This window comes from Culex quinquefasciatus, chromosome 2 (assembly GCF_015732765.1).
Source record: "Culex quinquefasciatus strain JHB chromosome 2, VPISU_Cqui_1.0_pri_paternal, whole genome shotgun sequence".
NCBI lineage: Eukaryota > Metazoa > Arthropoda > Insecta > Diptera > Culicidae > Culex > Culex quinquefasciatus.
This window is the reverse complement of record NC_051862.1, coordinates 84,081,680-84,095,633: the sequence shown is the minus strand read 5'-3', so window position 1 is coordinate 84,095,633 and position 13,954 is coordinate 84,081,680. Positions and strand designations below refer to the sequence as shown.

General features: G+C 42.1%; 1 protein-coding gene across 9 annotated transcripts in view; it reads left to right on the top strand.

Moving 5' to 3' along the window:
• LOC6033392 (kinase D-interacting substrate of 220 kDa) overlaps positions 1-13,954 on the top strand; it is a 75,795-nt gene that overhangs the window by 42,233 nt on the left and 19,608 nt on the right. For 8 of the 9 annotated variants that reach the window (XM_038254371.1, XM_038254369.1, XM_038254377.1 and 5 more), the window contains 7 exons: positions 6,663-6,794; positions 8,998-10,816; positions 10,878-11,013; positions 11,070-11,908; positions 11,969-12,134; positions 12,189-13,212; positions 13,363-13,395. In XM_038254371.1, the coding sequence (XP_038110299.1) occupies positions 6,663-6,794; positions 8,998-10,816; positions 10,878-11,013; positions 11,070-11,908; positions 11,969-12,134; positions 12,189-13,212; positions 13,363-13,395 (4,149 nt within the window). The remainder of the gene's footprint in view (positions 1-6,662; positions 6,795-8,997; positions 10,817-10,877; positions 11,014-11,069; positions 11,909-11,968; positions 12,135-12,188; positions 13,213-13,362; positions 13,396-13,954) is intronic. The other variant, XM_038254370.1, reaches the window with a different exon arrangement.

Genomic DNA, 13,954 nt, shown 5'->3' with positions numbered 1-13,954 from the left:
ATCTAGATTGGTCAGTCAATTTTCCTTTAAAGGGATTGAATCATTTCCAACTCAGGGCTGAAGTTTGTTATAAAGCTGTTCAAGTAACTGGCTAAAATTTAGTAAAATACTCTGTTGAATCTTAAATTTGATGGAGTTTTCATACGCTTGTTGACTAGTTATTTTTGTTGTTTTAAAAGTATTTTTTGTCCTTACCAGATTAACTCTGACTTTGCTTGAAAACGTTTTATGCACCACATTTAAACATTATGTAAATCTTTTTTTTATCTCATTTCAATATCAATTGGAGTAATTCAAATAAATTTATGTTATGTATACGGTGCATGAGTCGTTTTCAAAATACACTTCAGGAGTACAAATTTTAGTTCTGATTAAAGGCAAAACATATTTTAAACGTTCAATAAAAGCCTAAAAGCGTATGAAAATTACATCGGATTTAAGATTCAACGGAGTAAAAAAATTTTTGATTTCGGTAAATTTACGTAGATTTCATCGGAAATTTTCATGTTTCAAAGCGCTGTTTGTTCGGCATGATTACGTCGGATCGCATGTGAATTTCCACTGAAGTTGATGTAAATTCGCATCATTAATGACGTGCACTTTTGGTACATCATAAATGATGTAAATTTACCGAATTTTTTTTTTCTGTGTAAGTCTCCATACAATTTTGGAAGCTGCCCATGCAAAATAGTGATTTTGGGAAAAAAAACGTTACTTAATCCACCTCTAGGTGGTTGGTGACTTCCTCGCATTCATAAAGTGAATACACTACACAGCCTAAAAAAATATCAGAGATCCGGCCTCAAAAAAAGTATATCAAAACATTAAAGTACTTGATAACTTTTGATAGGCTTGTTGGAAAGGTCTTTTGATTACCTATCCAACGATGGGTCGCATGATAGATCCGGAAAACTTTTTCATCAAAATATTTGAGATCCGGCCTAAAAAAAGTGTATAAATAACACTTAAGTGCTTATAACTTTTAATTGGGTTGTCAGATCTTCAATCTTTTGAACGCGTTGAAAAGGTCTTTCAAATACCTTTCTAACAATATGTAGCATAACGGGTTTTCTTACAAAAACCACCCTTTTTACAGTCTGACTTTATTCGAAATCGTTTTTTTTTGCATAACTTTTGAATTAATTTTCTAAACCGCATAATATTAACTAGGGTCTTGTGGGACCCCAAGACGGTTCGAATGAGACCAAAACGGTCCAAATCGGTTCAGCCAGTCCGGAGATAATCGTGTGCATATTTTTCGGTGCACGGACTTACAGACATACACACGCACAGCCATTTGTTCAGAATTTGATTCTGAATCGATAGGTATACGTGAAGGTAGGTCTACGAGATCGAATAAAGAAGTTCATTTTTCGAGTGATTTTATAGCCTTTCCTCATTAAGGTGAGGAAGGCAAAAATGGAAATTTCATACAAAAAAATGACCTAATTATTTAATGTACAATTGAATTTGCAATCGAAAAATGGCAAATTTATTATTCCGTGTACCTATTATTTCTCAATAGTCCTCACCTACAACTTTGTCGAAGACACCAAATTGATCAGAAAATTCACTCAAAAGTTACAGCTGTTTAAATATTTACGTACCATTTTTGTATGAACAGCTGCCAAATTTGTATGGAGACTTGTATGGGTGAACCAATCACACGAAATAGCTTTTTTGGTCATAGAAAAGGGCCCCACAAAGTTTGAGCCAAATAAAATATACAAATAAAATCCATTTCCGGTTTTGGTAGAGAATTGCTCCTCATAGCTATTGCAAATTACTGTTAAAAATTGCAAGCCTTAATATCTTTTTGCAACAGCATCCAACACCCATACTCCTATAAGTCAAAAGTTAGGGAATTTACTATTAGCCTACAGTGTTAACTTTTTGTCCAATCGCAGTTTTTCTTATATATTTACAATCTTTCTATAACAATCAAATGATTACTACAAATTACTAATTACTACGTTACAAATTACTACGTTAACTTTTGCCCTGTGCGCCAAACTTTTTGGTCTTAACTTTGACATATTCGGAATTATCGGGAAATTCCACGTTATTTTGAGTTGTTAGAGTAGTAAATTTGAATTAGAAAAAAATTAAATAAAACATTTTTGAGAAAAGTTAGATTTTGTTTACCCTGTGATCAATACCCCTAATCTCACAAATTGTAAAAAAAATATTTTAATTCATTCTAAAAGGCTTTATTTCCAATCAAATTTAAATCTCCCGTTCCCCGTTACACCCCACTTCCATTTATCGTAGAGGGCTCATATTTGGCACAAATTCATCGCATGTATAGACAAACAAACGTTGATAGTTTCATCCAAATCGGAGCAACTCGATACGACCTGTTTAACATTGGGGAAAAACTCGCTCTTAAGAAATGAATCAACGAATCATTCATTTATTGATGGAATAAAATATTATTTTAAAAACACTTTTTTAATAGGTTATTATCATACACATGCACTAGTCGTACATTTTCTCAACAAGGCTTATCGATTTTTAAAGACTTTTCGACCTTGTTTTAAGAAGTACAGTATAGTTGAACTTCTGCACTCTCTAGAATGTAAAAAAAAAGTTTGACAACGGTTTGAAATTACAGTGACTCCGATTCCAACTCCCAGCATTTCGAAATAGTAGATTTTTTTAGGCACGAGTATTATTTTTCGATTCTTTTATTTACTGGAGAAAAGCACACCTTGTCATGCGAAAATGACAGGAAAAGTCATAACTTTCGCAACGGAATCGCAAAAAATATATTTTGAAAATTTTCAAATCAGCCTTAACATTTCAAAGGGCCAAAAACAATTATTTTTGACCGCATCAAATTTAAAGATTGATTTGTAAATTGAAAAAATATTTTTGTAAGGAGATCGGATGATTTCTCGACTGTTTCATTTCTGACATCGATTACACTGACCTACAAAAATGCCAAAATTGACTGCACAGGCTCAACTCGAGGGGAAGCATAAAGTTCGGGGTCCCCAGGATCACGTGCATTTTGATTTTTTCAAATGGGTTCGAATGGGTTTTCTCCGGCGGTTTGATGGTCTTGCATTCAACCCAAAAATTGCATGCAAGTGTAGGAGAACCGAACCGTACTAATTCTCCATACAAATTTCGGAGAAAAACTATTCGGCCCAGACAAACTATTTTTGAAAAATTCAAAATGCACGTGATTCTGGGGACCCCAAAGTTCATGCTTCCCCTCGAGTTGAGTCTGTGCAGAAATTTTGTTGGCCAGTGTAATCGGACGCATGTCTAGTTGATTTTCGATTATGTATAATATATAATAATAATTTTATATAACTGCATTATTTCATATTTTCAAAGTTTAAAACTCACATACAGTCACCCCTCATATTCGGAACAGTTTACAGATCGGCCAATGTTCAAAAAATCAAAGCAAATCGATAATTAAAGATTTCTTGTGATCTTTCGAATGCTATATCGAACAACTGCAATTTTTTACTTTAATATCAAGTTTTTGAAGGAAAACTTTGACCCTTGAAATCCACAAATTCGGAACACTTTTTTCTTACGGATGTAAACAAATATTAATTCTCTCCATGAGTACAAACTTTTTACAAAATAATGACTTCACGCACTGAAACCAACGAAACTCAAGCTAAGTTATGTTTATGAATGGTCTGATAACTTTTTTTTGTAAAAATATCAATAGAAATAGTGAGATGCAGTATTTTGTTTTAAAAGTACTTTTACTAGTGAAATAGCAAGAGAATGTCCAAATAAAGGTCCTAAACATAGTAGGGTCGACAGAAAAGATGCATTTGGCATGCTATTTACAAATTATCACAAAAGTGTTCCGAATTTGTGGGTGTTCCGAATATGTGGGATGACTGTACGCGCAGAAATATTTGCATCGACAAAACGTTTTGTTCATTTTAAAAAAACATTTATTTATCTAAATCAACTCTTGCAGCACAATACTTTTGTGGAATTGAGAAGAATCAAGTGTGATTCTACGCAAAATTTTGTGGATAGCATTCAACAAAAATTTCGTTGAATCAAACCTCAAATAATTTTCTGCGTGTAGATATAATGTTGTTGCACTAAAAAAAAATTAAGTGTACATTCAAAGCATAAGTTTGTGTAATTTTGAGCTACAACCTAATATGTTTTCAAATGCAGGAAAATATATAATAGCATGTAGAACATATACGAATTATACAAACAAGAAGCAAATTTGATTTTACGTCGAAAAATTAAATAAAAAAATCGACATTTCCATGATTTTTTGGAAAAATTGGCAACACTTTCAAATGAGTTGAAAAAAATATTTTAAAAAGCCATAAAGCAATTTATTTTTTGTGAAAAAGTCGAATTACAAAAACTATAGAATGACAGCAAAATGAATGATTTTGAAACGGAATTGCAAAAATCTTCTTTTTGCAACTCCGTCGTTTTCGTTTTCTGTACCATAAATAACCGAATTGAATTTAACCCATTTCAAAACAAATGCTGAAAAGTTCTACTTTTCAGGACTGATATGGATGCTGAAAAGTTGAACTTTTCAGCACTTGTTTGGAAAAGTTATACTTTTCAACATTTTTTTTAAATTCAAACGAATCATTGACCCAATGTATGGACAATGGTGTTTTCGGAATTGCAAAAAACATTGTACGAACATATGTACGAAAAAAAATGTACGTTGGATAAATGTCGTGCTGAAAAAATCTTCTTTTTTCTTGTTGCATAAACTACTATTTTGCAGCTAGTTGCATAATCTTTTACTCCATTTGTTTTAAGATAATCTAAGAATAAAGGCTTTCAAGAATTCAAACTATGGTAATGTGATTTGAAAAAATAACCAGAAACCGTTACTGCTAGTCTTCACGATTTTGGTTGGCGTTCTTAACTGACTGCACCATTAAAGAAACGTTTTCACTCTGGCTAAAACCATTTGTAGACCGCACTAGTTTCAGCGGCTTAGCCGTAATTGGGCATTTTGACGATACCAGACCGTATCAAAATGAGATCAGATGCAAAGAACGCGGCGTCACACAGACCGAAATGCACTTGAATCTGCACAACTCGAAGAAGAAAAGCGAAAAAAAAACTGCATCACGAACCACCAAGGTGGTCGACCATGCTGGACGGACAGTTGAACGGCAAAACTTCACCAGATTAACAGGATTTGAGATTACATCAGCTAGACCGAGGTACTCTGACTACTGCATTTCCATATTAGTTGGAAGCGGCTAATTGCGCGGAATAGTGTCGAGGTGCTGCTACCAGGCTGCAAATCTGTGTGTGGCATTGAAATTCTAAGATAGCGGTTCTTTGCCGGTTGCAAAAAGAGCCGTGGATGCTGTGAGTACTCCTTCTAGCTTGTAACAGTAACTACTAAACAAGAAGTAAACTGCTGAGTTGACCTAATGCACGTGCCATTATTTGGTTTATTTTATTTCACTTGGCACGAGATGGATAGGTCTCAATTAGGGGTGGCAACCGGTGTGCGTGACTACTGGTTGGCTCATTATTGATTGTTATACCTTGAGTAAACAAACGATCGACGGTAATTGACATCGTAAATATCACGATGCTACACTGTCGAAGCATTGCACCGGTGTCGGTGACAGTAATTTCTCTCGACAAATACAATTTGGACATTTCCGCCCAGGGTTGGTACGGAAATGGAAAAGATGGGCTGACGTTGAGCAAATTGTGCTAATTATAACAATTGTAATAGAAGGAGTAGCTGAGCAAACCACCTAGAAATTTAAACACTTATAAATAAATAAATGAAAACCGACATCGATAACAAATATTTTCATTGAAAGTTATTTTTTTATGTTTAAAACTAATCATGACTTATATGTTCAAACCGAAATAGTAAGTAATTAAAAAATAGTTTGTAATCGATTTCTAAACAATCCTGTTTGAAACTGATACCTAGCATGAAAGTGTTAAATGTTGTATGATCGGTTATAGTGTCTATCAGGCCGGCTAGAAGGCAAACTTTAATACTGTATCCCAACCATGTTCTGCTTTCTCGACTCGCAGTCGTTATCTATGCGTTTTCTCTTTGCAATTAATTCATTACTTATACACAAGTCCACAATTATCGCACACACACCCAAGAAGGTTAATTACTTCGTCCAATATCTTGTTTTTGGCTTGCTCGCTGTTTAGAATAGAGTGTTGTCCATCCCGTTTCAAGGTACCTACGAAAAAACCGCCTGGATCCTCGTCGATGTTCGTTCCAGTTGTTCTCTTTATAGCTTTGTAGTTTCTCCTCTTAGTCCTGTATAGTCTCCATAGTATGCGTTTCAATGTGATTTGGAGCCGTGACAAAAACATCAACCTGTATTACCAATTCAAAATTCAATCCCTCCCTCTGCGACAACTTAGCCAAGATGAATCTGATCACTACCCACTTACTTGAATTTTCTGTTTTGATTTGATTTATCTGCTGGCCAATTACTACTACCGCTACTACTACCTCTACTACTACTAACTGCTGTTTTTTCTGCTGCGCAGATGTGCCAGTCGTTTGACTTATCCGAGTTACGAACGCGTTTAGTTTTCCGCGAAGATCTGCTGATCGTTTGTGTCCTTTCCCGGCAATCACTAACAGCGTACTTCTTCCTTTTCTTCCTTTCTTCACGCACATGTCCTTGTGTTAGGCCTTGAATCGGTGCGATTCAATGGGCTCGCTGAGTCATCGCACTCTGCTACAATATCTGGATTCGGACGATCTAGTCGGGCTCAAGTCGTTCCTGGGGACGCGCCAGCTGCAGGTCGATGACCGGGATGAGGTGAGTTTGGGTGATTTTTTTCAATTGTCAACGGTGTTCAAGTAATCAAGAGTGATAAGATTATACACGGGATTTGAACATGTACTACCTTGCGGCTCTTTTTTACAAAACGCACAAATCTACAACGAAAACTACAAAATGCAATAAGAAAGAAAATTCAAATTTCAAGACAACGCAAAGGTAGGTTTCTCACTAGAGGCATGTTCAATCCAGGTTCGAATCACGTAACGTATGATCAAAATTTTATATTTATCATGATTTAAGGAACCTCTGACATCGTTTGTTCAAAGTAAAAAAAAACTACATCTTATATGTGGGTAATTCTCCGCCAACTCGCACAGCAGTTGCCCCGACCCCTCTTCGATTTGCGTGAAACTTTGTCCTAAGGGGTAACTTTTGTCCCTGATCACGAATCTGAGGTCCGTTTTTTGATTTCTCGTGACGGAGGGGCGGTAGGACCCCTTCCATTTTCGAACATGCGAAAAAGAGGTGTTTTTCAATAATTTGCAGCCTGAAACGGTGATGAGATAGAAATTTGGTGTCAAAGGGACTTTTATGTAAAATTAGACGCCCGATTTGATGGCGTACTCAGAATTCCGAAAAAAACGTATTTTTCCTCGAAAAAAAAAATAAAAAAGTTTTAAAAATTCTCCCATTTTCCGTTACTTGACTGTACAATTATTTGGAACATGTCATTTTATGGGAAATTTAATGTACTTTTCGAATCTACATTGACCCAGTTCATTTTTTCATTTAGAACAAAATTTTTCATTTTAAAATTTCGTGTTTTTTCTAACTTTGCAGGGTTGTTTTTTAGAGTGTAACAATGTTCTACAAAGTTGTAGAACAGATAATTACAAAAAAAATATTTACAGACATAAGGGGGTTGCTTATAAACATCACGAGTTATCGTGATTTTACGAAAAAAAAAGTTTTGAAAAAGTTGGTCGTCATCGATCATGGCCGTTCATGGTCACCCGCTACAAACACGGACGACGAAACAAAGAGAAACGCAAAAATGACTTTTTCAAGACTTTTTTTTTCGTAAAATCGCGATAACTCGTGATGTTTATAAGCAAACCCCTTATGTCTATATATTAAAATTTTTGTAATTGTCTGCTCTACAACTTTGTAGAACATTAATACACTCTAAAAAATAACCCTGCAAAGTTAGAAAAAAACACGAAATCTTAAAATGAAAATTTTTGTTCTAAATGAAAAAGTGACCGTTCTTGGTCAATGTAGATTCTAAAAGAACATTAAATTTCCCATAAAATGACATGTTCCAAATTTTTTTACAGTCGAGGAACGGAAAATGGGAGATTTTTTAAAACTTTTGTTTGCGGAATACCTGCGGCCGACCCCTCGGTGCGCGGCCGGTCTGTCAACGCGAGCGTCGTTGCGTGCTTTTTGCCGTCGAAGTGGGTGAAAGACAAACAAAAATAAACGTCAGTCAGTCCGAAGAAGTTTTGAAGAGAGCAAGACGTGTTTTATATTTTTTCCTTGCGCGCGATCTATAATCCGCCGGAAAGCTGTCCCTCACGTGTGGCCACTTGGTTCCGACGAACAAAGTAGGCCAATTGTATACAGTCCGCTAACAACTTTTTTAGTGTTTTTTTCGATGAAAAATACGTTCTTTCGGAATTCTGAGTACGCCATCAAATCGGGCGTCTAATTTTACATAAAAGTCCCTTTGACACCAAATTTCTATCTCATCACCGTTCCAGGCTGCAATTTATTAAAACACCTCTTTTTCCGCATGTTCAAAAATGGAAGGGGTCGTACCGCCCCTCAGTCACGAGATATCAAAAAACGGACCTCGGATTCGTGATCAGGGACAAAAGTTACCCCTTAGGACAAAGTTTCACGCAAATCGAAGAGGGGTCGGGGCAACTTTTCCCGATTTCGTGTGAGTTGGTAGAGAATTACCCATGTCAGAAAAAATGTGAAATTCTACCTCTTAAAATGTGTAATTTTAACACCTTTTTGGTGTAATGTCACTTTTTCAGTCTAAATTAAGGTAAAATTACATCATAGAAGAGATAATATTGAACATTCCAAAATGACGCCTTCCAAATTTACACATTTTTTACTGTGTTTGTAATGCTTTAAAAAATGTATCTTAGAAGTGTTGATTTGGCAATTGTTGTCAGAGGACTTCCTTTTCGGTGTATGCAAGCTCAAGTAATGCTTCCGTTTGCAGAATGGCACTACCGTGCTGATGATTGCCAGTGGCCGGGGAGCGTCCAGCTTTGTGAAGGAGTTGATCGCGCGGGGAGCCGATGTGCACGCACAGGACCTGGACAACTGGTCGGCGTTGCAGTTTGCGGCAAAGTCGGGCCACGCAGACATTGTGGAGATCCTGCTGGACAATGGGGCCGAGATCGAGCACCGGGATATGGGCGGCTGGACCGCCCTTATGTGGGGCTCGTACAAAGGGCACGCGGACGTGGTTTCGTTGCTGCTGCAGAGAGGTGCCGACGTGCAGGCCCATGGCAATTACCATCTGAACCCGCTGCTGTGGGCGTCCGGTCGAGGCCATACGGAGATTGTGAAGTTGTTGGTGAACACGGGGGGTGCGAAAACGAACGTGGGTGACAAGTACGGGACGACGCCGCTGGTATGGGCCTGTCGGAAGGGCTACACGGAGATCGTTGACACTCTGCTGAAGGCGGGCGCCAATGTGGACACGGCCGGTATGTACTCGTGGACGCCGCTGTTGGTTGCGGTAACCGGCGGACATCAGGAGTGTGTCTCGTTGCTGCTGGAACGCAAACCGAACGTCAACGCGCTGGACAAGGACGGCATGACCGCACTCTCGATCGCTTGCCGAGAGGGACTCACGGAAATTGCGTCCGCTTTGATCGCGGCCGGGGCGTACCTTAACGTGCAGGATCGCGCCGGAGATACGCCCCTGATCAACGCCGTCAAAGGCGGCTACCGGAGCGTGGTGGAGATCTTGCTGAAACGACACGTTGACGTGGATATACAGGGAAAAGACCGCAAGACGGCGCTTTATACGGCCGTGGAAAAGGGTCACACAACGCTGGTGAAGCTGATTCTGCAATCCAACCCGGATTTGGAACTTTCGACCAAAGACGGAGACACGCCGCTTCTGAGAGCGGTAAGAAACAGAAACCTGGAGATGGTACAAATGCTGCTGGAGCGCAAGGCCAAAGTTGGAGCCGCGGACAAACGGGGTGATACCTGCCTGCACGTGGCAATGCGAGCTCGCTCGAAAGCGATCGTTGAAACTCTACTCAGCAACCCCAAGTACAGCCAGCTGCTGTACCGCTCGAACAAGGCCGGCGAAACGCCGTACGGAATTGATGCCATGCATCAGAAAACCATTCTCGGACAAGTTTTTGGTGCTAGACGACTGAACGCAAACGAAGACTCGGAGGGAATGCTCGGCTACGGGCTTTACTCTTCCGCACTCGCCGATGTGCTAAGCGAACCGACCCTCACAACTCCCATCACCGTTGGATTGTACGCCAAGTGGGGCTCCGGAAAGAGCTTTCTGCTGGCAAAACTTCGCGAAGAAATGAAAAGCTTCGCCCAACAGTGGTCCGAACCACCCATCCGAGCGCCGTCGTTATTCTTCCTCGTTTGCCTCCATCTCGCCCTCCTCCTCGGAACAGTCGTGGGCCTCACCACGTGGTGCTACATCTGGGGACTCGTCACCGGAGTTTCGCTGCTCGTGCTCATCTATTTCATCAACTACCTGTTCAAGTTTCTCGACCGACGGTACGACCTCGAGTGGCTGTACTCGCTCAACTACGGCATCTCGCGCAAGCTCGGCCGGCTGCGGCTGATTCTGCAGGTCGCGTTCTGCCATCCACCGGGTCCGCAGAGCGATTCCCAGCCGATGCCGGTGCGGTTTCACTTTGCCGAAGCGAGCGGCGCCGCGCCCAACGGGGACGCCGCCGTAGCGCTAATGCTTGCGTCACTTTTCGACGCCATCGAGGCGCATTACGGATCGCTTGCGACCGGGTTGTACCGGGCGTTTCGACCTAAACCTTGTAAGTTGTGTACCAATTTGGTTGTGGAATCTTTGAGTAACGGTTTCTGAATTTCTTGCAGTGAAAGCAACGGGAGGGTGGAAGTGGCGCCGCATGTGCTGCGTCCCGGTGGTCATCCTGTTCGAGTTGGGAGTTTTGGGGTTGATCGCGGCAGCTTCGCTATCCATCGTGTACTCTGAGATGCGGGACGAGGGGAGGTAAGGGTATCTCATTCTTCACCAAAAATCAATTACTAAAGATTGTCCTCTTGCAGTCAGGAAATCGCCGTCGCAATCTACATCCTGCTGGGCTTTCTGCTGGCCGGAACGATCGCGAACCTGCACGCGTGGTCCAAGCTGATTGGGGCGCTGTTTATGTCCCAGGGAAAGCACCTGAAGCGTTCGTTCAACAGCAGTGAGGCGGCCCCGCTGACGGCACTCGGTGCCGAAGTGAGTCTTATGACGGACATGATTCGCTGTCTGGACGCGTTCACCAACCAGCAGAGTCGTTTGGTGGGCGTTGTGGATGCGTTGGATTCGTGCGATACGGAGCGTACGCTTACGATACTGAACGCAATTCAAACGATTCTTTCCGCGCCGCAGCGTCCGTTTGTGCTGCTGTTGGCCGTTGATCCGCACGTTGTGGCGAAAGCGGCTGAGGCGAACAGCAAGCGGTTGTTCACCGAGGGTGGCATTGGAGGGCACGACTTTTTGCGAAATCTGGTCCACCTTCCGGTGTACCTTCAAAACTCGGGCCTGAGGAAGGTGCAACGGGCGCAGAACACGGCGTTGAACACGTATCGGCGCATCATACCGGACTCGGGGCGGGATGACGAGCCGCACCTGGGTCACTCGGTGTCGGCGCGGCGACTTTCGAATGCGTCGGAGATTATGTCTAGTCAGGAGAAGCTGCGCGTCATGCCGGGAACGTCGCGAGCTGGTAGCAAGAAGCTGAGGGTTTCGGACTCGATCGCCAGCTCGATTGGATCCAACTTGCACAAGCTGGGCCAGAATCCACCGGTGGATCTGTCGAAGATTATCCTCACCGATGACTACTTCAGCGACGTGAACCCGCGCAGTATGAGGAGGCTGATGAATGTTATCTACATTACTGGTGAGTTTGAATCTACCCATCTGTATTGAGAGAAGAGTCTAACAAAATTGCCGATTTCAGTTCGTCTCCTGAAGGCGTTTCAAATTGACTTCAGCTGGTACCGCTTGAGTTCGTGGATCAATCTGACGGAGCAGTGGCCGTTGCGGGCGAGTATGATCGTCCTCGAGCATGACCAGGCCGGCGACAGTTTTGATGACTTGACGTCGCTGCAATCCGTTTACGACAAGTAAGATATTTAGAAATGTATTTCGACCTTTCTTACAGTGTAGCTTCTTTGCAGAGTTCGGCCAAAGATCGCCTGCTTGCGGGAGGCAGCAACCCTTCTCGATCTGGACCGTGACGAGCGCAAACTCGATGCGTTCCTTCAGCTGCACAAATCGGATCTTCTCGTCTCAGACCTGCGCATTTTCCTCCCCTTCACGATCAATCTGGACCCCTACCTGCGAAAGGTGCTCAAGGAAGACCAGCAAGCCCTAGAAGACGAAGGCATCATAATCCCGGTCAAGAGTTCCATGCCACCCATCAAACCGCACGGTTTCACCTCGAACCGCCACATGCACCAGAGCATGCTTCATCCGACGCCGCAGCACCCGCACAGCCTACCGAATTGGGCCGGTTTCTACAACTCACCACCGCCACCGGCAGCAGCCATGGCAATGATGAACTACTACAACCCCAACTTCGCAAGCCTCCTGCACGCCCCAGACGCCACCGGAAGTAGCCTTAAGAAACCCAATGCCAACAGCATCCTGATCGATCATCTCAACGAAAATCATTCCATGAGCGGCGGTCCTGCCTCGTCCCACTCCAGCAAGCACCACCAATCCAAACAACCAACCTCCCCCGGGTCACCCCCGATCGACGTTGACCTCACCCACGTTCAGCTCGCGAAGCTCTCCACCGAAGAACTAATCGACGTGATCGGTCGCGTCCCCGACCTCAAGCCAACGCTCGACAGAATGGCCCCAATCCTGCGCGAAAACGCCATCACCGGTCGCGTCCTCACCTACTGCAGCCTGGACGAGCTCAAATCCGTACTTACCCTTAACTTTGGACACTGGGAAGTGTTCAAAATGCTCATCAACTCCCTGCGGGAGAACCCCACCGGCAAGAAGCAGCCCAAAACCACCACCTTCGCCAAGGGCACCAACGACGGCATGGAAAGCGCGGACGGCATCCCGTCGTCCTCGTCTTCATCGTCAGCAGCGGCGGCAGCCGCATCTCAGCAGATGCCCCAGCAATCTCCCGGGCCGTCCGTGTTCCAGCCGATTCGGCAAAAGTCGCAGAATGTGATGGAGAAACAGGTAAGTCGGTCGAGTGCTCGACGCGGGCATAGCGATCATTTTTGTACCTCTTCTTATCACCATCATTGGTACTGTTCCGTGACCCCGAAAGAGTATAAAACCAATGCTAACCAAATTACTCACACTCACACACACCACTTGGATGTGCAGCCCACCAAGGTTCATGATTATGAGTATTTGCAGGTATCGATTGCTTTTCCCCCTTTTTCTACATGGATGTGGTTTTTCTTTTTCTTTTGACGATCTGTGTGTGTTTTTTATCCTGTCGTAAATGCTAGGACTTACTGGAATGTAAATGTTTCGCATTCTTTGAAACGGAGTCAGTTAATTTATTGGATATGACATCAATTGTATTAAAATTGTTAATTGACTCTTTTGAGAGAATGCGACGATTTATCCTTATTCTTCTCACACTAACATACTTTGGTGTATGCAATAATTATCAAACATTTTTAAAATTAGTAAACTGTGCATGTATATGATAATTATGGGATTTATTTCAATACTTCATATATGTTATGAATTTTAATTTGGAATTGAACTCAAATCAATAAATTCCCCAGGACTTTACAAGCGTTGCCTTGGAGCACAGTATGGAAATCTACTTCCTTATATATTTTTGTTGACCCGAACAACAATTAAATTGTGCAGACCCGTTATGATGCCATGTTTTACTATGGAAAGAGGTCATCCATTAACCACTTGGACACATTTTTGGAAAGTTTCACCCCACCCCTCCGCC